This window comes from Octodon degus, unplaced genomic scaffold (assembly GCF_000260255.1).
Source record: "Octodon degus isolate 3935 unplaced genomic scaffold, OctDeg1.0 scaffold00027, whole genome shotgun sequence".
NCBI lineage: Eukaryota > Metazoa > Chordata > Mammalia > Rodentia > Octodontidae > Octodon > Octodon degus.
Window position 1 is genome coordinate 16,935,964 of NW_004524603.1, and position 22,210 is coordinate 16,958,173.

Below are 22,210 nucleotides of genomic sequence, written 5' to 3' on the forward strand. Positions count from 1 at the left end.
ACAGTACAACATACCAAAAACTTGTGGGTTATATAGCAAAAGCAAACTAAGCTCATACCAGTAAGTGTCTTCAGCAAAAACAGATTTCAAATTAACCCAACGGTACACCTCAAATAACTAGAAAAGCAAGAATAAACCAAACCCAAAGTTAGTATAAGGAAAGAAAGAACAGATTAGAGCAGAAATAAAATAGAGATTTAAAAATTTCGAAAGGTTGATGAAATGAAAAAAAAATTATTTTAAAAAAGATGAACAAAATTTGACCGAAAAATGTTATATTTTTTGACATAGTACCTTATTATGTGTCTCAGGCTTACCTCAAATCCACAGCGATCCTCCTGCCTCAGCCTCCCAAGTCCTGGGATGACAGATGTGCACCACCGTGCCTGGCCTTGAGAAATCATTAGTGGGGTGAAAGGAGAGACTGACAGGGAGAGGGAGAGAGACTCAAAGAAATCAGAGAAGAAAAAGCAGAATCAACTAATAAGAGCTACAGGCTGCCAATAGACTGGTGTCTCATCTGGACACCCACAAACTGGAAAATCTGGAAGGAGTGGAGACGTATCTGGAGACATACACCCTGCCAACGCAGGACCATGAGTGTCCAGAAAACCTGAACAGGCTAGTAAGAACTAATGAGCTTGAATCCATAATGAAAAAGCCTCCCGCCAGAGCAAAGCCCAGGATTAGATGGGTTTACTGATGGATTTTATAAAACCTTTACAAATACGAGTTGTTTTCAAACTATTTCAGAGCATCGAAAGGCAGGACGCACCTCCCAAACCTAGCTTAGGATGCCAGTATGATCCTGATATCAAAACTAGATAGGAACACAACAAAGAAGGGAATTACAGGCCACTATTTCTGATGGGCATAGATGCAGATATTCTTAACAAAATGCTTTCGACTTGAATCCAACAGCACATAAAAATATTACACACCATGTTCAAGTGGGATTTATCCCAGGGATAGAGGATGATTTAAAATATGCAGATCAGAGAACATAATATACCACATTAACAGAATGAAGGACATTATGATAGATAAGAGAATTTGATGAATTCAACATTCCTTCATAATCAAAACCTCCAAGAAACTATACAAAAGTAATTTATCTTAACGCAATAAAAGCTTTATATGACAAAGGGCAGTTAAGAACATACACTGGAGAACGGAAAGGCGTGTCAATAAAAGATTAAATTCTCTTCTTGGAGAGAAAGGAGGGGAACTGGAATCTATATTCAAAAGACAGAACATAGACCCCTCTTACTGTTGTTGCAGTACCAGGGATTGAACTCAGGACCTTGCACTTGCCAGGCAAACACTTATACTGCTGAGCTGTCTCCCTGGCCCTGCTAGACCCCTCTTATTTTATTCAAAAATTAACTCAAAATGGATCAAAAACAGGAATATGAGAACCAAAGCTGTGAAACACCGAAAACATTGGGAAGCTGCTTTAGGACACTAGTCTGGGCAGAGATTGATTGGATGCGACCATAAAAGCACAGCTAACCAAAGCAAATGACCCATGGTGTTACCTGAAATCGGAAAGTTTCTATGGCAAAGAAATTACCAGAGAGAAAAGACTGCCTACAGAACGGGAAAAAATATTTTCAGACTATTTGTCTAACAAGAGATTCATTTCCAGAATATACAAGGAGCTTAGCTGGGGAAGTCAACAGCAGAACTTCAAGTAACCCCATTGAAAAATGGACAAATGACCTAAGCAGACATTTCTCAAAAGAGGAGCTACAGATGACCAAAAATACATAAAAAGTGTTCAGCCTCACTAATCATCAAATAAATGCAAATCAAAACCACAGTGAAGGGCTGGCCAAATAGCTCAGCGGATTAAAGTGCCTGCAAGCAGGCGGAGCGGCTGGGGGGGATTCGATCCCTAGGCCTGCTATGGCCCCGCCCCCAGGATGCGCTGAGATGGCAGTTGGGACTGGGTGTGGTGGCGCGCTCCTATAACCCCAGCTCTTGGGAGGCTGTAAACAGGCGGATCACTACGATTCTGATCTAGTAGTGAGACCCTGAACACACTGTAGACCCTTCCCCCCAAGCCCCCCCAAATCCACAGTGAAGAATCTTGCCTCCATTTGAATGGTTATTGTGAAAAAAACAAAACAAAATAACCTTGTACCGCTGAATACTGCTGGTCTTTTGAAAGAGGCAGTTAATGCTTAAATTTTCTTACTATTTTTTTTCTTTTGAATTTCTTAAAACTTTTTGTTATCGTTTTGTTTTGTTTTTTTCTGTAAACCAATCTTTATATCTGGTAACCTAAACAACCCATTCGAAGACAACGTCATGCACTACGGAAACCATTGTTGAATTCCTATTACTTTGTTTAGTGAAATTTTATATTGTTTCTAATGCTGTTCTTTTCTGTTACCATTTTGTATCCTTTAAAAAATAATAATAAAATAACAAAGGAAACCCAAAATAACCAGTGCTGGTGAGGGTGGGCAGAAAGGGGAAACTCTTCTGCACTGTTCGGGGGGAGGTAAGTTAGCATAGCCATTTTGGAACGTAGCATGAAGATTCCTCAAAACAGTAGAAGTGGAACTGCCGTATGGATCAGGAATCCCACTACTGGATATATATCCAAAGGAACTGGCATTTGTATGTCTAAAAGCCGTCTCACTCACATGTTAAATGGCGGCTCTATTCATAGTAGTGAAGATGTGCAATCTATGTAGATGTTCACTGACATGTGAGTGGGTTAAGAAAATACAGTGTATAACGGGCTGGGGAGATAGCTCAGGGGCATAAGCACCTACCTGGCAAGCGCAAGATCCTGAGTTCGATCCCTGGTACCACAAAAACAAACAACAAACAACCCAGTGTGTGTGTGAGCCTCAGAATATCCTTTAGGAGCAAAGAAGAGCCAAGTCCTGTCATTTGCACGAGAGGATGTTATGGGATGTAAAATAAGCCACAAGGGAAAAGCTCATTACCACCTTCCCAGTTAGGTATAAACTAACAAGCAGATTCCAAAGACGGAGAACATGGAATACTGATTATTAGGGACCCTGGAGGGTGTGGGAAAGGAGTGATTCAAGAGGAAGGTTAATAGCTGCAGGGCACAGGTGAACAGGAAGAAGAGCTTCTAACATTCTGTTGTTCTAACCACAGAACAATAGAGAAGACGTGGCAGGTGACTGTAATTGCATGTTTCAGAACAGGAGAAAAGATTTTAAATCTTTCTGATGCAAATAAATGATAAATGTCTGAGGTCACGGAAATTCCACTTACCCTGATCTGACCACTAATATTACGGTCCTATATGGAAACATTATCTTGTACTCCATAAATATGTATGATTATTGTGTGTTCATTAAAAACGAACACACATTTTATCTTAAGCCATAACACTTGGACTTGGGCTTTGGCTGAATTAGTTGGGCGCAGTGCTGGTCTCCTCCCTCGCCTTGTTCTTTCATCCTTACATGGCGCCTTGTGCACGGGGCTGTGATTGCTGTCCTTCTTTGCAGTTCTTCAGTTCGTGCCTCCCAGTGTGGACACTGGCTTCTGCAACTTCACCCAGCGCCTGGAGAAAGGCCTGATGACCGCTCTGTTTGAAGTGAGAAAACACCAGCAGGGCACACATAACTTCACCGTGCAGGTGAGGAGGCCGCCGAGCGCTTGTCCTTTAAAAACAAGATGGTTCTACTGTGTTCCCTCCTTCTTCCCTCTTATGGTGCTGTGTCCGCATGGTGCTCAGGGGCTGAGCCTCCTTGGAACTCATGGAGCAGCTGGTGACCAGGGAGCTCAGGGCTGAGGCCCCTTGGAGGAGGACCCTGTACAGGAGACGCAAGGACAGCAGAGAAAGATTGGTACCCAATAGGGAACGAGCCAGCATCCTGGGGTTTTCATACAGCCTGAGTGAAGATGCATATTCAAAGTGCATGGAGTGGAAGTGTTTCAAATTGGGGAGTTTTTAGCTTTTTGAAACATTTGTATAGACTTCAATGTTTGAACTTCCATAGTGTGGATATCCAAAGTCCTCTAAGTCTGAAACCTTTGAACAGCACACAGGTAGTCAAAGAATTACTCCAAAATGGGGTTTGGATTTCAGAGCCTGTGTTCTGGAATAAAGGGAAGCAGAGGAGGCGGGTCCCCATCTGAGAATTGCCTTTGTAAGTCTTGGATGGGAACTTGACATTTTTATGTGTTTGATTTTTTTTTCTCCCTCTATATTCTTTGCTTGGTAACTAGATTTTGGCACTTCTGGATTTGGAGAGGAGGGGAGGAGGTACTGGGAATTGAACTCATGACCTTGCACTTGCCAAGTGTCTTCCTTATTTTTGTCCTTATGTTTTCCATATATTTTTGTTGTCTATTTTACTGATTTTTCTACACCCTACCCTGCATCTCACTAATTTAATTTTCAGCTGTGGCTGTTACAAAATTCAGTCCTTCTGTTGGGCTTTCTTCAGTAATCATTTTATTCCCTTTTCCTCGTCTCCTTTTCCCTGCAGCCTTTCCTGCGAGGGTGCAGGCACCATCATCGTCTCTGAGGGCGCAGTCTGCTTCCATCTCCACCTTAGCTCTGCGTTCTCTGAAGACCCTAAACCCTGTGTTGATCTTGGGGCTTTGCTTTGTGCCGTTGGTTGCCTGTGAATGTGTGGAGATTGCTGATTGGCCGCTTGTTAGGATGCAGAAGCAGGACTTTAATTTGGGCTGCTGGTCCGGCTTTCCCTCTCAGTCAGGGGGCCTGTTTCTGTGTCAGGTTTGTCTTCTGATGAGAGACTTCATGGCACTCTGAGAATGGGGCAGGGTGTGTGGCTGCGGGCTTCTTTCTTGCTGCAAAGCATGCAAGGCCAGGCCAAGGAAGGGTGGCAGGGTGCGCACCGCTGAGGGCTCAGGGAAGAGCCTCCTTTCTTTCCTTTCCCTCTGGCTCTTATGCACCCTGGAGTTTACCTGCCCCTGTCTCCTCTGTCTGAGATCTGCTCCCATGGGAGCCTTTCAGTGGCTCTTTAGAGAGAAAGTATGACGGCCTCTAGGCCTCTGCTGGCCTGGGCATGCAGTAGAGGGGAAAGAGGAGGAGGAGACTGACTCAGCTCTTGGGCCTGCTGCGTTTTAATTAATTCTGTAAAGTAGGGCTGAGCTCCAGAGCCCACTTCCACCTGAGACCTTCTACTCTCTACCTAGACCTCCCTGGGCTTGGTGTGTGTGGGGTTGGCTCCCGGCTATGCTGTGGGCTGGCCTCTGTGTGTTTTGGTCTTGCTTCCTTCTGTTCTGGTTTATTTCATTATGATCCTGTCTTTTCTCAATCTTCCAGAAACTTGACAGCATTTTTTATTTTCTTCCATTCACCCCTTCGTTCAGTTTACTGTTCTTTCAGTGGGATTTGAGGTGCAAGCAGAAAGTGGCGAATAAGTATAAATGTTTTTGGTTTAGCACTTAAAATATAAAAAGTGCTTTCAATATATCAAGTGTTGAAAGTTGCAAAGGGGAACCAGGCCACACGGCCAGTTTCTCTTGAGACTTAACCACCTTTAGAAAATATGGGTCAGGGGCTGGCCAAATAGCTCAGTGGATTAAAGCGCCTGCAAGCAGGCACAGGGGCCAGGGGTTCGATATCCCAGCCTGCCATGCCGTTCCACCCCCTGGGGTGTGCTGAGACAGCAATTGAGACTCGGCGTGATGGCGGGCGCTTGTAATTCCAGCTCTTGAGAGGCTGTAGACAGGTGGATCACTGTGAGACCACTGAGACCCTGAACACCCTGAGACCCTAAAAAAAAAAAGTTTAAAAAATAAAATATAAAAACATAAACGAAGATATGGGTCAGCAAACCTGAGAGAGAGAGAGAGAGAGAACTCCTGGAGCTTCAGTTCAGTGTTTTGTTTTTTAAATTTTATTTGCATTTATTTTATGCTTAATTTATTCCTGTTCCATAAGTTTTTGTTTCTTTGGTTTCTTCTGAGATATCATTTTCTTCTGTGCAGCTTTCTCCTCTGGTTTAGGAACAGTTTGTTCCTTTTCAGTAAGGATCATCTCAGTGTGGCAGGGGGAGCTCATGGGTAGGTTAATCCGGCCATGAGCTCTGTAACTACGGTGGTACATCTTGGGTGCTTTGTTCACCTGGATATGTTCAAGAACCAGAGAATCTGCATCTGAACCCTGAAGTTCAGCATTGCTCTCTGCATTTTTAAGCATGTGCAGCAAAAATTCAGCACTCTTTTTGGGCTACCGACCCTGCCTCCAGCCCCACTCTTTGGCCTGGGCACACCTACCAACTCCCCATTGTAACGCCAGAATGGCACACATTGCTTCTTTAATTTGACATCCTTCAGATACTTGGTGGCCTTTCAGATATGCATACCCTTGGTGGCCTGGGCAGTTTCACGCATGTTCTTAAAGTGAATGCCAAGATTTGAGCCTCTTGATTTGCATGATTTTGTGGGGGTTTCTGGGTCGAGAGAGTAGTGAACCATTTTCACCTCAGACCGCTCACAGGAAGAGCCAGTGTTTTGTTTGTGAAGCTTCTCTGACTTTCTCCTTTTAGGTCTTGAATGTCACCGTGGGCTCTAGGGTGGCCCCCCGGCGGGGCCCGGTCAACATCATCTTTGCTGTTAAAAGCGTGCAGGGCTTTGTGAACGGCTCGGAGGTGAGCGAGCTGCTCCGGAACCTGAGTGTGGTGGAGTTCAGCTTCTACCTGGGGTACCCGGTGCTGCAGATCGCAGAGCGTGAGTTCCACACCCCTCGGGGGATAGCAGTGGCCGTGGGTATTATAGTCAGCAGACTTCTTTTTAAAAAATATTTTGTTATTTTTAAAAAGACATCAATGTCTTAGAGCAGTTTGGGAGGCAAAGCGTCCCAAAGGTACAGAGACCTCCCTGCCCACTCCTCCAGTACCGTTTGTTACAGCCTGTGAGCCTGCACTAGTGTCATGAGCATCGAGGTTTATGTTGGACTCACTCATCGTGGTGCATCCATCATGTGTGCATCCTACAGGGTGGTCTCACCAAGGTCTTTCTTTTAAAGGGAGTGTTTGATTGAAGTCTAGAATATGATTAGCTGGAATCGGAACTTCCCAGAGTCCAACCAGGGTGGGCCTTCGGAGCCCTGCTCAGGCACTGCGCCTCCTTGCCTTTTGCTTTTGAGAATAAAGAGATGCCGTGACAAAGTACTCCAAGCCAAAGTGTGGTAGGGTACGTCTGTCACCCCAGCTGTTGGGGAGGCTGGAGCAGGAAGATCTTGAGTTCAGAGCTAGCCTGGGCACCTTAACAAGACCTTGTCTTAAAAAGAAAAGAAAAGAAGAAAGAAATGGAAGAAGGAAAGGAAAGTAAAGGAGAGGAGAGGAGAGGAGAGGAGAGGAGAGGAGCTGACTGTATAGCTCAGTAGTAGAGTGTTTGCCTGGCACATGTAAGATTCTGGGGTCAATCCCCAGTACTGTAGAAAAGCCAAATAGGGCTGGAGAGATAGCTCAGCCGTCTAAGAAGCTGCCTGGAAAGCTCAAGAACCCAGGTTTGATCCTGGGTACCACATGCTGTGTCAGCCCCAGCACCCCAGGGCATGCTGTGCTGTGCAGGCTACTAAAATAGTGGGTGGTGGCACCCACCTGTAATCCCAGTGCTGGGGAGGCTGAGACAGGAGGATCACTACGAGTCCAAGCTGCATAGTGAGACCCTGTACCGAATAAATAAATAAATAAATGATTTTTTAAAAACAAATGGGAAAAAATAGCAAATCAGCAAATCAAAAGCTTCAAATAAAACCAAATAAACAAAAAAGTACTCCAGTTCTAGAGGAGGCTAGTGTATAGAGAACAGGTCAGGGTTTATGGTAGGTACAGAGATAGCTGCAACGGGTGGTAGCGGGGTGGCTTTGGGGGAGACAATACTTCCTTGCAGCGGTGGGTGTGTGATTGCTTGCATTTATCAAAGCAGGGAAAACCGGATGCCAAAGGGAGGAGTGTTACTGCATATAAACTTAAAAATAAAAAATAACAAATGGAAATAAAACCTTTCATCCTGTTGGAAGTGGTTAGATTCACAGCGCAGCTGGAGGGGTTGCAGGAGGATGGGGAAACTGTCTTTTCAAAACTAGTAGATTCCAGAGTTGAAATGAGGGAAAAAAGTTCTTTTTTCAGAATGGAAATGATTTGTGTTTTTCAGCATATAGTTAATAAAAATTTAAAAACCTGTAAAATATAAGAGTAGACAGGGATGAAGCTGTTATTTACATATAGTTCTTATGGGACAGGGATTTAGCTCAGTGGCACAGCACCTGCCTGGCAGATGTGCGGTCCTGAGTTCGATTCCCAGTATCCATCTCCCTTCTCTCAGGGATGCAGTCTAGGTTGGCTAAAAGCCAACAAGTGCTGCATGGCAGGGGCATGCTATGACTGTCATAGCAGGACATGTTGTCACTTTACCCTGAGTCACTTCCAGGAGGCCCAGGGCTCTGAGGGGGTAGTGTGCAGATGCCCTGCTCTAGAACAGTTGATGTTCACAGGACCTGAAGGGGGCCTCTCTGGGAAGTGGGGTGCCCCAGACACCAGCATACTCTGAAACCGCTCTCTGTCCGAGTCCTCACACAGATCAGCCTTTTGTCCCCCTATGGGGAGAGTGAGACGTGGTGGGGAGGGCAGTGTGCTGGGACTCAGGCTGTGTCCCCAGAACTCCTGCCTTTGGACTGGTGCTAATGTGCTTCCTGCCCCTTTCTCCCCCACCCCGACTCTTTCTTCTGTGCAGCCTTCCAGTACCCACAGCTCAACTTATCTCAGTTACTGAAGTCCTCTTGGGTCAGAACAGGTACGTCTCACTGAAGTAGTGTTTTGAGAACATTCCGAATAAGAAGTCTGTGTGGGTCCATTGAGAAGGACCCGCCTTTCCTGTTGACTAAAATCAGGGCAAAATGTACTTTATATTCTTGGCAAAGAATGAATTGAGAAAAGGGTTCCAAGGGGCTGTGGGAACGTGTCCCGTGGAGTGATGGCCCGAAAAGCATTGGTCTTCTGTGAAATTCACACATCAAGTGCGGGACAGAGTCTCACTGGGAAGGACAGCTTTTGACCCAGAACAGGGTGAGGCTCAGAAGCAAAGATCTTTTATTCCCTAAAACTGCTATTTGGGCGGCTTTCTAAGGGTGATGAAGGTAGCGTGGCAAGCCCACTCGGGACCTGTTCAGATGCTCAAGGGTGCTGCACAGAAAGACCACCTGACCGGGTCCTGGGAGCCTGACAAGCTGCACAGTGCCTGCTCACGGGGAGATCTCCACTTGTGGGATCCCCAAGGCTCACAAATTCCTACTTTACATACAACTTCCCACGCTGGGGGCCACCCGGTGGGTGCTGCCGGGGCCTCATCTTCTAGATAATTTTCCTAGTCATGAAGGGATCTGGCCATGGTTTTGTCAGAAAGAGGACCGCACGTAGGTGTGGCTGAACGGTGCTTGCCGTTTCCATCTTGCCCAAGCTGATTTGCAGATAATCCCTCTGGGTGATCCGAGACAGATAGCTGAAGATGGGCAGATACCCGTTCCTCAAATTAGTTTGCGAGTCTGTCTTAAGACAAGATAGGGGCTTGGGCTGCTTCCAGAAGTTCTGAGATAAGTACAGATGCAGAGCGTTTGATCTGGGGTAAACTCTGTTCCAGGGTGCATATAAGACTGAATTCTTGGGGCTTTCAACCACCCTGTAACAGTAACCGGGGAGCTGCAGTCAGTAAAAGGGGCTTCCTAGATCCTCCTCACCCTGTTTTGGAGCTTCTCTCCATGTTAACATTGCCTCTAGGGGCCAGTTTAGTTTTATACACACATGCACACATATCCACCCACACATACATGCACGCATGCACACACGTATGCAAGACGCACACACACATGCACTCACATACGCATGATGCACACATGAATGCATGTACACATGACACATGCATGTAGCATGCACACACACACACACACACACATGCACACATGCCTCCTCTCTTCTCCTTTCCCTCACTGACTTGCTTCGGGTGCCGTGTGTTCCCTGTTGACCGCAGTCCTCCTGGGCGTCGTGGAGAAGCAGCTGCAGAGTGAGGTGTTCCAGGCGGAGATGGAGCGCAAGCTGGCGCAGCTGCTCAGCGAGGTGGCCGCCCGCAGGCGCGTTTGGAGGAGGGCCACGGTGGCCGCCGGCAACAGCGTCGTGCAGGTACTGTCGGAGGAGGGGAGGAAGATACGGGAAACCTGCTGTTTCATCCTGCGAGTGGGACATGCCAGTGGATTTGGACAGGACTGATGCGGCAGTAGTAGGGGTCAACCAGTGTCCGGGGTACTATTAACCAGATCTCTACGAAGTGGTTGTTTCAGCCTTACACCTTTAGAACATAGTGGAAGACCTGTTACCGGGTTCCCATACAATCGCATGACCTTTGTTAGAGAGCAGCTTTTTAGTTGCTAAAAATGTAGCCAAATGTGGAATGGTAAGTATCAGTGATAGCACCTTAGCGGTGAGTCCCTCATCTGGAAAAGACCAAGAGGTAGAAAGAGGCGTGCTGGCTGGCTTGCTTTCTTGCCTTTTTTTTTGAGACAGGATCTCTCTGTGTAGTCCAGGTTGGCCTCGAACTCTGTGATCTCTTGCCTCAGCCACCTGGATTTCGGCATTACAGGCGCAGCCGGTAGGGTTGCATTCGCCCTCTATCCCAGCCTTTCATCCCCTCCTCACTCCTGCCAACCCAGTTATCTCCTGTTTCCCCAGAGCTTCACTGTGGTCAGTTGTGGGCAGGTTGCAAAAGACAGAGTTGTTTGAATTGAAAAGTGACCTGTTGGGCTGGTGAGATGGCTCAGTGGTCTAACGCACCTATTTAGAACAAGCTTAGCAAAGCACAGGGACTGCGGTTCGATCCCCCAGCACCACATGGCAGCCAGCCCCGCCCCCAGGTGGGCTGAGCTGGCCACAAAAAATAAATAAATAAAGTTGAAACATTAAAAAAAAAAAAAGAAAGAAAAAGAAAGAAAAGTGACCTGTTTTACAATGCACATGCTCCCAGGAGGCCGGAGGTGAGGGCTGGAACTTATTCCCATCTCCTCATGTGTGTTGTAGATTTGTTTTCTCTACCAACTGCAGACTTGGAGGGCCAGGAAAATGAAGGGATGCTTAGGGCTGTGGCATCTCAGAGCTGGGACACAGGGTGAAGCTCAGAGGTGCAGGGTGGGGCCGACCAGCAGGCTGGGTGGTGGGTGGTGTAGCGCGCTGAGAGGAAGATGCCGAAGTGACATCAGGGAAGACCAAGGGGGCAGCTTTGTCTAGAATTGACATCTCTTTTACCACGATGCTCTGCTTCCCCTAAAGCAGCTCCTCTGCCAGTTCCAGAGACTTTAGAGAAATGTCCAAACTTAATCACTGAGAGGAATCATGCAGCAAACAGGCATAAAACAAAGAATAAACATTAAAATGAATTATAAAAGCTTGGTCTTACTCAACAGTCCTTGGCTCTGTAGAGCTTGGGATCTGAGAATGGTGAGCTCATGCCCATCATGAAACCTTAGGGCAGCACCAAACTGTGTACCAGGAAGCCACATCCAGGATGTGGGAACTTAAGACAGAAATGCAGCCCAGGGAATGGTGCTGTGGGGCAGATTGCTTATCAACCACGTTCTGAGACTGGGAAGATAGCTCAGCAGTCTGAATGCCTGCTTGGTAAGCACAAGACCAGGGTTCAATACCCAATTCCGCATGCCATGGCGGCCCTGGAACGCCAGGTGCACCGTGCTGGCCACTGAAACTGGATGTGGTGGTGTACGCCTGTAATCCCAGCGCTGGGGAGGCTGAGGCAGGAGGATCACTAGGAGTCCAAGCTGTGTAGTGAGACTCTATACCAAATAAATAAATAAATATATTTAAAAAAATTAAAAACCAAACAGCATTCTGTGAGCAAAGGTGGAGATGCAGGCGAAGAACTACGTACGTAGTGCCGGGCTCCCCTCCATGTCAGTGTGAAAATATCGCCAGCCTAAGTGGTTGGAGAGTGGATAAATAGTATCCCTTTCTGGGGCTGGTGAGATGGCTCAGTGGTCTAAAGCACCTACTTAGAACAAGCTTGAGCAAAGCAAAGCACAGGGACCGCGGTTCAATCCCCCAGCACCACATGCCAGCCACCCCCGCCCCCTGGTGGGCTGAACTGGCCACACACGTGCACACACACACACACACACACACACACACACACACATAAATAAATAATAAAATAAAAAAAATAGTATTCCTTTCTATGTTGGAATATGGTACAGCCTTTAAAAATAATAGTCATAAATGAGAAAATGATGAAGAGAGGCTGATAGAAGGATACTGGCAGTGGAATCCAAAAATTAACAAAGTTCCTGGGGAAAAGAATCCAAAATGTGGGCCAGTGAGATAGCTCAGCCGATTAAAGCACCTATGTAGGCAAGCTCAGGCAAGTGCAGGGACTGGGGTTCGATCATGCTGCGCCAACCCCGCCCCCAGGGTGAGCTGAGACAGCTAGAGTCCGGGCTTAGTGGCACATGCCTGTAATGCCAACCCTGGGGAGGCTGAAAACAGGAGGATCACTATTATTCCAAGCTGCATAGTGAGATTCTGCAACGACCAAATACGTTTTTAAAAATGCCAAAATGTTTATAGTGCTTTTATTAGTTAAATGTCGGGGGATTCTCTTTTTTTTGTTTATACTTTTTTTGTACAGGGGATTGAACTTAAGACCTTGTACTTGCCAGGGGGCTGCTTGTGCCGCTCAGCTATCTCCCGGCCCTGCATGTGTTTTTCAGAATTTTATTAATGGGCCATATAATGTCAATAGTGAGCATGTGATTTGGGTCAGAAGCTAGTGTTGTGTGTTGCTTGCTTGTTTTGTTGTTTTGTGGGGATCAGATCTCATGCCTGTAAGGCAAGTGCTCTACCACTGAGCTACATGTCCAGCCCCAGACCTAGATTTTGAAGATGAAATTGAAAATGTTACCCAGAGTGCTGACCCTGGGTTACCATGGTTCCAGACATGAGTCTGATTTACAGTTATCCGGAAAGGTTGCGGGAATTAGACTTCCTCGTGTCACCCTGAGACTACAGAGGCTTGTAGACGCTTTCATTTCTATATGAAGAAACCATACTTCCTAAATTTATCAGAACTTTTTAGTAGAATGGGGGAAGGTTAGGTAGATATCATCCACTAAATTTTCTGTAGCTCTTTGACAGTGTTTTATTGTATGGCTAGGAACACATTGCTCCAGCACGCGGTGGGGCAGGGGTGGGGTGGGGATTGGGAATCTGGAAACCCCAAGCACAGAGCAGGGCAGAGGGTGAAGACTGGAATACACTCTTGAGGACTCGGAGTTCAGGCCTGTGTCCTGAAGGCTCCTCGGACGCGATATTGAAGAAAGAGTTCGCAGCGAAATCAGGAAATTGCCCGAAGTTTTCCCAGAGCCAAGGGTGGGTCCAGCTGCATTTCCCAGAGCGCAGGGCAGTGGCACAAAAATATATATGGATAGAGGAGGAGCAGGTGCGTGTTGCCACCAGCAGGTGCACAGATCAGAAATTCCAGTTGCATGTGTCAGATAAAGTGCGTGTTAGTCTGTTTCCCAGAACATGAGCCCCAAGTTTTTGTACTGGGGATTGAACTCAGGACCTTGTGCTTGCCAGGCAGGCGCGTAAGGTGCTGGGCTATCTCCTTGGTCCAAGCATACTAAGTACTGATATGAAAGGACTGTTCTGTAACACATACACGTGTGTGTGCGTGTGTGCGCGTGCACACACATACACACACAGAGAAGTTTTAGGGTAAATCATAGAGCTCTAGTTGGCCCACAAGAGCATGAATTTATGGAGTTAACTATGTCTGGAGACACTGTGATTGTCACCTCGGGCGGGGTAGGGAGGGCAGGGTGTTACTGGCCTATTGTGGGTGGAGAGCTGAGATGATGCTGACATCCTTCCATGGTCTTTTTTGTCAAAGAATTGTCTACCCAGAGTAGCTGTGCTTCTTCTTTCTTTTTTTTTTTTCTTTTTTTTTTTTTTTGCAGAACCAGGGATTGAACTCAAGGCCTTGCACTTGCCAAGGAAGCACTTATTCTACTGAGCCGTCTCCCTGGCCCTTAGCTGTGCTTCTGAGGCTTTGGGGGAAGTAGCATTCATTGGTGCAAGAATGGATTAGGAAGAACCATTTGTAGGTGGAAGGACGGCGTCACTATCTTGTGACACAGTGGTCTGCTGGGGCTCCTTAACAGTTGCAGGCTGCCCGCACGTATTCCACTTGTCTCGCTGAGTGCATGGTCCTGGAGAAGTCCCTGAGTGGGGCAAAGCTCTTTTGCATTGTGCACAGAGGCACTGTCACGTGTGGTCTCTGTTCCCGTCCAGGAGAGCCCTGTGACCTGGGGCTCTTGTGTAGGGAGCTTATGAGGGCTGGAATTGTTCCTGGTGACAGTCAGGGTTCAGAGGTGCGAGAAGGGGCGTGTGAAACCTGAGCTGACCTCCGCTGGCTGCTGTGGCCTTGCAGGTGGTGAACGTGTCCAGGCTGGAGGGCGAGGACAATCCCGTGCAGCTCATCTACTTTGTGGAGGACCAGGATGGAGAGCGACTGAGTGCCACTGCGTCCTCTGACCTGATGAACAAGATTGACCTCCAGAGAGCAGCCATCGTCCTGGGATACCGGATTCAAGGCGCTCTCGCCCAGCGTAAGTCTGGCAGTGTGTGGTCTACACTGTTCTCCCAGTGAGCTCTGAATGCGCAGGGTTTCGATGTGGGTACAGTAAATTTGTGTCTAAAATCTTTAAGAATAGCCACTATAGGGGCTGGTGAGATGGCTCAGTGGTCTAAAGCACCTACTTAGAAGAATAGCCACTATATGTAAAAAAAAATTATTTATTTTTTTTAGTTCTTGGGATCTAATCCGGGCCACTTTGCCATTGGCGTACATCTTTGTCCCTTGTTTTGTTTTGGTTTGGTTTGAGATAGGATTGTGCTAAATACCTCAGGCAGAACTTGAACTTTCGATCCTCCTGACTCAGCCTCCCTCACTGCTGAGATTACAGGATGCCTGTTGTTGAAGTTCATTTGCTGAGACCTTTCTTTTTCCCTGTCTTTTTTTATGTATTTAGTACAGGGTCTACAGGGTGTCACTACACAGATTGGACTCATAGTGATCCTCCTGTGTTCAGCCTCCCAAGTGCTGGGATACAGGTGCACACCACCACGCGCAGTCTCATTCGCCCTCTCAGCGTGCCCTGGGGGGCGGGGCTGGCACGGCATGCCAGGGATTGAACCTCTGTCCCTGTGTCTGCCTAAGCATGTGCTTTAGTCCGCTGAGCTATCTGGCCGGCCCTGCTGAGACCTTTTTAACACACATTCCATTTGCTTACTATCGTGGCCTGTGCCAGTGTGTTTCCTACTCAGCGTTTTGTATCCGCGGAGTTGCAGTGAGTTATAGTACCTGACATCAACTGATTTTTCTTGTCCTTTTTTGTTTTAGACAGGGTCGCACTATGTAACCCAGGCTGGCCTTGAACTCACTATGTAGCCCAGGCTGGCCTCAGACTAATGGTGATCCTCCTGCCTCAGCTTCCTGAGGGCTGGGATCAACTTTAACATCCCTTCTCCAATGCCTGTACCATTTCTCTTTTTAAAAACCTTGTTTTAGGTAAAATAAGGTGCTTATTTTGCTTCTATTCCAAAATCCTCTGTGTCATGTTCTGATGGTTGGTGGGGACAGTGAGTCATACAGGAAGCTGGGAGGAGCACGTTGGGTTTATTGGCTTCCTTCAGGGTCTGCAAACACAAAGAAGTCCTTGATCCTCACCCTCTCCGGTCGCGCCTCTCTCCCACCCCGTCCTCACACTGCTGCTCAGTCCAGAAAGGGGTATTTTGCTGCTTTTTTTTTTATTATTGTTGGAAGGGTCCTGGCTTCTGCCCACCGGGCGGTGACTGCTTCCACTGCCTCTTTTCCACCTTTTCAAATTTTGGAAACACATTCAAAATGAAGGAAAAAGGGCGGCACAAAGCGCATTTCTCCACTGCGACCTCTCTGAACCAGCCTGCTGTTTCACCGCAGATGCTTTTCCTCTCTGGCCCTTGGAAGAGCACAGTGAAACTTGCCGCCAGCCAGAAAGGGTTCGGGCAGTGCCTCAGCATCTGAGAGTCCTGAAAAACTCCTTGCTGAGACTGCAGGAGACCAACAGTTTTGAAAACAAAAACAAAACAAAACAAAACAAAAACCACACAAAACCTGGCAACTTCCAACTTATCCTCGGTAGTGGGAGGGTCTCTCCCCATTTGGTGCAGTGACAGGGAGAGGGCAGACCCCTGGGCAGGTGGTGCTCGAGTATTTGAGATCCATCAGGGCAGGAGTGCTCTGTTCAGAGCGGTGGGAATGCGCAGTGCCAGCACTGCCTGCCATTACGCTGTGGGTGACAGTCCTGTCTGTCAGAGGCCTCCCTGCACTGGACACCTTAAACATGGGTGGCTTCTGCTAGATAGGGGCGCTTGCGAGCCACATCCCCTCTGGTCTTGCCCCTCTCTTTGCTAGTTTTGTGTTGGAAACCACATGGGCAACCGTTCTGGGACATCAGGGCTGGTGGCAGAAAGAAGCCTCAGCCAGCGCCGTGTAGCTCTGGGGACACTGGCGTCAGGCCCTAGCTTTCCCCCATGTCTGCCTCTCTGATGTTTCATTAGGTTAGAACTAAGAATGATACCTCTCCCCTCGCTGGTTAATGCTGCCATTACTTATATTGTCAGTTGTTTTGTGCAGAATGAGCTACAAATATGAATTAAATTGAGGCTGAATTTTAAAATAATCGGTTTTTAACACTTAGTCACTTTCTCCTGTGTCTCCTGTAGTCTCTGCTATAATTTCTGCCTGTCTCATGGTCTGAGTGGTACAAAATGCTTCTCTGTTGCTGTTGCTGTGGCTCTCTCAGCATGTACCTGCCCCAAGAATCTTTCCAGTTATTGTATCTTCAAGCAGAGATGTTTGGACCCCAAGGCAAGGATTAGCTATTGCAGGGTATGAAGAAGCATAAGACAGTCCCAGCTCAGATGCTAAGATGTATGTGGACAGAGCAGACCTGGTATTGGTAGATTAATGTGCAGAGTGGTGCAGTGTATCAAGCTGATAAATCTATGTAATAAGTGTTTTAAAAGAAGAATAAGGCACCATCTGCAAAACAAAGACAAGAAGAACAAAAGACTTTAGACACAGAAGAAATTAATAGTGTTAAGAAGCAGCCATAGGGGATGAGCCGGTTAGGTAGAAAGAGGGGCTTTTGGTTCATATAATTGGGCCTGAAGGGGAGAAGCACTGAGGTTCATGGGAAGCACAGAGGCTTATGGGAAGCTGAGTCTAAGAGAGGAGGAACCCAGGACACAGAAGATACAGGGTGCTATCCTGGGAGCAGAGGTGGTCAAGGAGCCAGTGAAATATAATCGGGGCAAGACTGTCCAAGGTGTGAAAGATGAGAAGGCTGAGTAGGGGTGAGTGGGGGGTGGCAGCCCCAGTTATATGAACCCAAAGCCCCTCTTTCTACCTAACCTCCTCATCCCTAATGGCTGCTTCCTAATGCTATTAATTTCTTCTATGTCAAAGGAATAAAATTTTCTTTCATTTCATTAAAAAGTTGAAATTGGTATCTGAAAGCAGTTTCCATTAAAGTGCATGTTTTGGGCTAGGCGTATAGCCAGTGGCATAAGCGCCTGCCTGGTAAGTGTAAGGTCCAGCATTTGATCCCTGGTACCGCAAAAAGAAAAAAAATGCAGGTTTCAAAGTCTCAGAAGAGGAACTGAAGGTAGTGCCCATGAACTAGGACTTCAGTTCCAACCTCAAAGCTCCTAGCGATCCTCCTGTTTTCAGCTTCCCCAGTGCTGGGGTTACAGGTGTGCACCACCATGCCTGCACTTGGTAGCTGGTGCAGTGCGCCTGAGAGTGGGGCTGGCACCGCATGTGGTGTGAAGGATTGAACCTCGGTCCCTGCGCTTGCCTAAGCAGGTGCTTAGTCTGCTGAGCTATCTCGCTGACCCTTCATTTTTACCACTTTTGACTGTGACTCAGCGGCGTTAACTGCATTCCCAGGATTTGCATGCGTCCACACAGCCCATCTCAGAGTCTTTCTCATGCTTCCAAAAGAAACCCTGCCCATTCAGTGAGACCCTCACTCACACAGCCCAGTCCTGGCCACCTCGGTCCTGTCTGCATCTATAAATTTGTCTATTCTAGCTCCCTCATTGAAGTGGATCATCTGTTCTTTATCCTTTTGTGTGTGGCTTCTCGCACTCAAATTCCCAGGGTTTCTCCCTGTTGTAGCATAGATCAGAATTTCCTTTTTAAAACCTGGATGATGTCTGCTGTACGGATGTTGCACGTTTTCTTTCTGTGCTGTCCTGTGCGTAGGCACTTGGGTTGTTCCCACGTTGGGCTCCCGTGATCAGTGCTGGCGTCATTGTTCAGCTGTTGAAGTGGTGATGCCTGGTAGCCCGTGTGCTCACACCTTAGTTGTTCCTCTTGGCGTACGGCACTAACAGGACCAGCATTGTAACATCATTTAGCGATTTGTGTCCTCAGTGATCCCATCTTCCCTCACTGGAATCTGTGTGCCTTTTGCTTTATTTTGTTTGTCATAGAGTCTTTCGATATAGTTCAGGCTGGCCTTGAACTCACTATGTAGCCCGGGCTGGCCTTAAAATCATGGCAATCCTCCTGACTCAGCCTCCCAAGTGCTGGGATGACAGGTGTGTGCCCCCAGGCCTGGCCAGGTATGCGCTCCTTGAGGGGCTTGTCTATTTTTTTATCCTTATCTCCTGCCTTTATAATTGTGTCTTGCCCGTAAGAAATGCTTTTAGATAAGTAGGGGAGTTTGGTGGAGATGAGGATAGGTGCGGACATCCGTCTCTGAGCCTCCTAGTTTTGGCTCATGCACCCATAAGACCTGGGAGACTGTGAGTCCTTGCTGTGCTCTGTGAAGTGACCACCACTTTCTTCTGGAGGTGGAGCTGCTTTTTTCTTTCATTTGTGAAGAGAACTGCTTTTGACAGTGTTGCGCAGGAGCGTCTGTGGTATGGAAACGTCCTGCAGTGAGAACTTCAGGGTGAACTAGTAGGATAAAGTACAAGTCAGGAGGCCCAGCGTCACCTGAGCTTTGCCATGAAGGTAGCCCAACCCTTTAGATGCATCTCACACATTGTGGCCCTGACGTGTTCCACATGTGACCTTCGGAGTTGCATGTGTTTGTTGTGTCACACCTCCCGCCATCCTGTCATCTTGTCTTGAGCGGAAATGACGGGTGTCTCCAGCTTTCTCATGGAAGGAGGCCCCGACCGGTGTGTGCATGGGCATCGCTGACACCCTCTGCTGTCTCCTCTGCAGCCGTGGACAGGGTGAAGAGGCCGTCGCCGGAGTCCCAGAGCAACAACCTGTGGATCATTGTTGGCGTGGTCATCCCGGTGCTGGTGGTGACTGTGATCATTGTCATCTTGTATTGGAAACTGTGCCGCACAGACAAGCTGGACTTTCAGCCTGACACCGTGGCCAACATCCAGCAGCGGCAGAAGGTAAGGCCAGCCTCATGACGTTCCCAGGAGCAGTCTCGGGAAAGAGGCCATCTAGGCCCCTTATACTAAAGTCAGAGGAGGGGCTGGTGAGATGGCTCAGTGGTCTAGAGCACCTACTTAGAACAAGCTTAGCAAAGCACAGGGACCGCGGTTCCGTCCCCCAGCACCACATGCCAGCCAGCCCTGCCCCCTGGTGGACTGAGCTGGCTACACACACACACAAATAAATAAAATTAAAACAAAACAAAAAAAACCCAAGAGAATGTTTTAAAAAAAAAATAAAAATAAAAATAAAAAAATAAAAAAAAATAAAGTCAGAGGAGCGCTTGGGCAGGAAGCCTTCTGGATTGGAGGGAACTGCCTTCTACCCAAACCCAGTCCTTCCGTAGTGGTGAGTACTGTATATCCCAAAGACGCGGAGTTGTACAAAGGCTTAGGTGTGCTATGAGTCTAGATCCACCATGATTTTATTTTTGGAAGGCTTAGTTGAAGATGATATCCTTCCTGTGCGTGAATTCTGATGTATTTCACTCCTGGGTATTTTCAGAGAATAGGGGTCAACAGAAGGTTTCTGAGATTGGTGTGTTTAACTCTTGCATTAAGAATTCCCCTTCGGTGACTCCTTTCTGTGCCGTCCAGTGGGTCGGAAGCCCACCAGCCCACCTGACCTAGCCTGCTTACCGTTAACAATGGGTATATGGCCCTTAAACACTGTAGCTTCAAATGCCTGAGTGGCATTTATTTGCTGGTCTTTCAATGTATCCCAACTTGTTTGTTCTGTTTTGAATGTTGGTTTACAGAGAGGAGCTCTGTGTGATCTTTCTCCTAACAGAAAATACCCATCATGTGTCAGCTGCAATTTCCAATTCCGGCTTCTTTAGGGAACAGCAAAACAATCTGAGCCCAAAACCCTTGATTTTTTTTAGCACCTCTTTCCACCCTCTACTCCCAACCCATGGTTTTTAAAGAGTTGATTTGTATACACCTAAGTTGACAGCAATGCTGTCTGTCTGTCTGTCTTTCTTTCTTTCTTTCTTTCTCTTTCTTTTAAAGAAACCCATCTTTCGTCTGTGTTTGCAAAGCATTCAGTTTAGTTTTTATGGAAAAAACAACTCTCTTTTCGCTTGTACGTTTCCACTGTTTCCAGACAATTTGACTGTCAATTCTGGGCCAACAACTGACTTTGGGGCAGCGTGTGGCTAGGCTGGGCTGAGCAAAGCTATGCCCGTCTCTGGCAGAACCACTAGCGTCAGATGTGTAGCGCAGCGTGTGTGCCAGGCAGCGCACTTCCGAAGGGAGCAGGAAGCGGGCGTCAGTCTGCTGTGTTAATTACCTGTGCCCGCTACACATCTAGACACAGGGCTCACTCTGCTTTGCAGGTTGAAGAATAGGCAGCAGAAGGCGAAAGAACAAGGAGAAAATCTTGCCCTAGAAGCCTTCTCTTTTTAAAAATTTTAATTTGTGTGTGTGTGTGTGTGTGTGTGTGTGTGTGGCCAGCTCAGCCCACCGGGGGTGGGGCTGGCTGGCATGTGGTGCTGGGGGATTGAACCGCAGTCCCTGTGCTTTGCCAAGCTTGTTCTAAGTAGGTGCTTTAGACCACTGAGCCATCTCACCAGCCTTAGAAGCCTTCTTTTATTCACATTAGTTTTAATGTTATTTTTATTAGCAGAGCTAGCTATATACGCTCACGTATTTGTCTTTTGCCTATTTTTACTTTTTATTTTACAGAAAAAACAAAACCATACAAGCAAATAATAAAATAACAAGAGTTATTGCCCGGTGTATCATTGTCTTCAAAGTGGTTACTCAGAGGATAAGCCATAAGCCAAAAGATGGTTACAAAAGAGAAGCAGATAATAGCACAACTATTTTTTTCTTAGCAAACTAAGATAAACTAGTATTATAAATGAAATCGACTGGCATCTTGTAACCTTATTAAGCTTATTCTGTGTGTCGGTATGAAGAATTCTTGCTATTACAATCCTTGCCCAGTTGAATGAAAAAAAAGTTTTATTTTTAAATTAACTTTGCTTTTGTAAAAGGGATTTCTTAGGCAGTTACAATTATGAGCTCTTGATTAAATTGCAAGTATATGGCTATGCTGGAAGTACTCTGTGCATCAGTGCTGTGTTTACTGCCTGTCTTCGTTATTGCCTACATAGCCGGCTCAGGGTGTAGTGTTGTTGTCGTGTCCATGAACAGCCTGGAGGAAGTCCTCAACATACCGAATGATTCATAGTGTGAAATTCATTACAGTAAAATCCACAATAGGTTGGGAAATATTTTTTGTCCAAGTGCAAAGATATTGTTTCAGGGAGATTTCACCAGGGCCAAGGACGGTGCGTTTTGGGCTCTTCTGGTCTGCATTCCCTGACCTCCCCAGCCTCCTGGGCTGGCAGCCCATCCTTTATCAGTGCTGCAGTGAGCGACCAGGGTCAGCGTGTCTGGGATGAGCAGGGTGTTCCCCACGCTCATGCCTTTTCTCACTTCTCCCTCTGAAATATTTCTGCGCACCGCGTGAGTCGAACCAGCAGAGCTGCGAATGGAACTTACAGGCCTCCGAGTCGTTCTTTGCCTTCAGGTGCTGTGAGGCGGCACACACGGGTTCCCACCAGCCTGTGCCGGCCAAGGCCTTGGGCTCAGAGCTTCCTGGAGTGACCTCACCAGTCTGCAGGAGCAGAGACTGGTTTTGCTGGTGCAGGAGCCCGCCG

General features: G+C 47.2%; 1 protein-coding gene across 2 annotated transcripts in view; it reads left to right on the forward strand.

The window, feature by feature from the left end:
* Kiaa1549 (KIAA1549 ortholog) overlaps positions 1 to 22,210 on the forward strand; it is a 184,003-nt gene that overhangs the window by 105,874 nt on the left and 55,919 nt on the right. For both annotated transcript variants that reach the window (XM_023712842.1, XM_023712843.1), the window contains exons 7-12: positions 3,501 to 3,631; positions 6,519 to 6,699; positions 8,710 to 8,769; positions 10,000 to 10,148; positions 14,461 to 14,638; positions 19,315 to 19,499. In XM_023712842.1, coding sequence (XP_023568610.1) covers positions 3,501 to 3,631; positions 6,519 to 6,699; positions 8,710 to 8,769; positions 10,000 to 10,148; positions 14,461 to 14,638; positions 19,315 to 19,499 — 884 coding nt within the window. The remainder of the gene's footprint in view (positions 1 to 3,500; positions 3,632 to 6,518; positions 6,700 to 8,709; positions 8,770 to 9,999; positions 10,149 to 14,460; positions 14,639 to 19,314; positions 19,500 to 22,210) is intronic.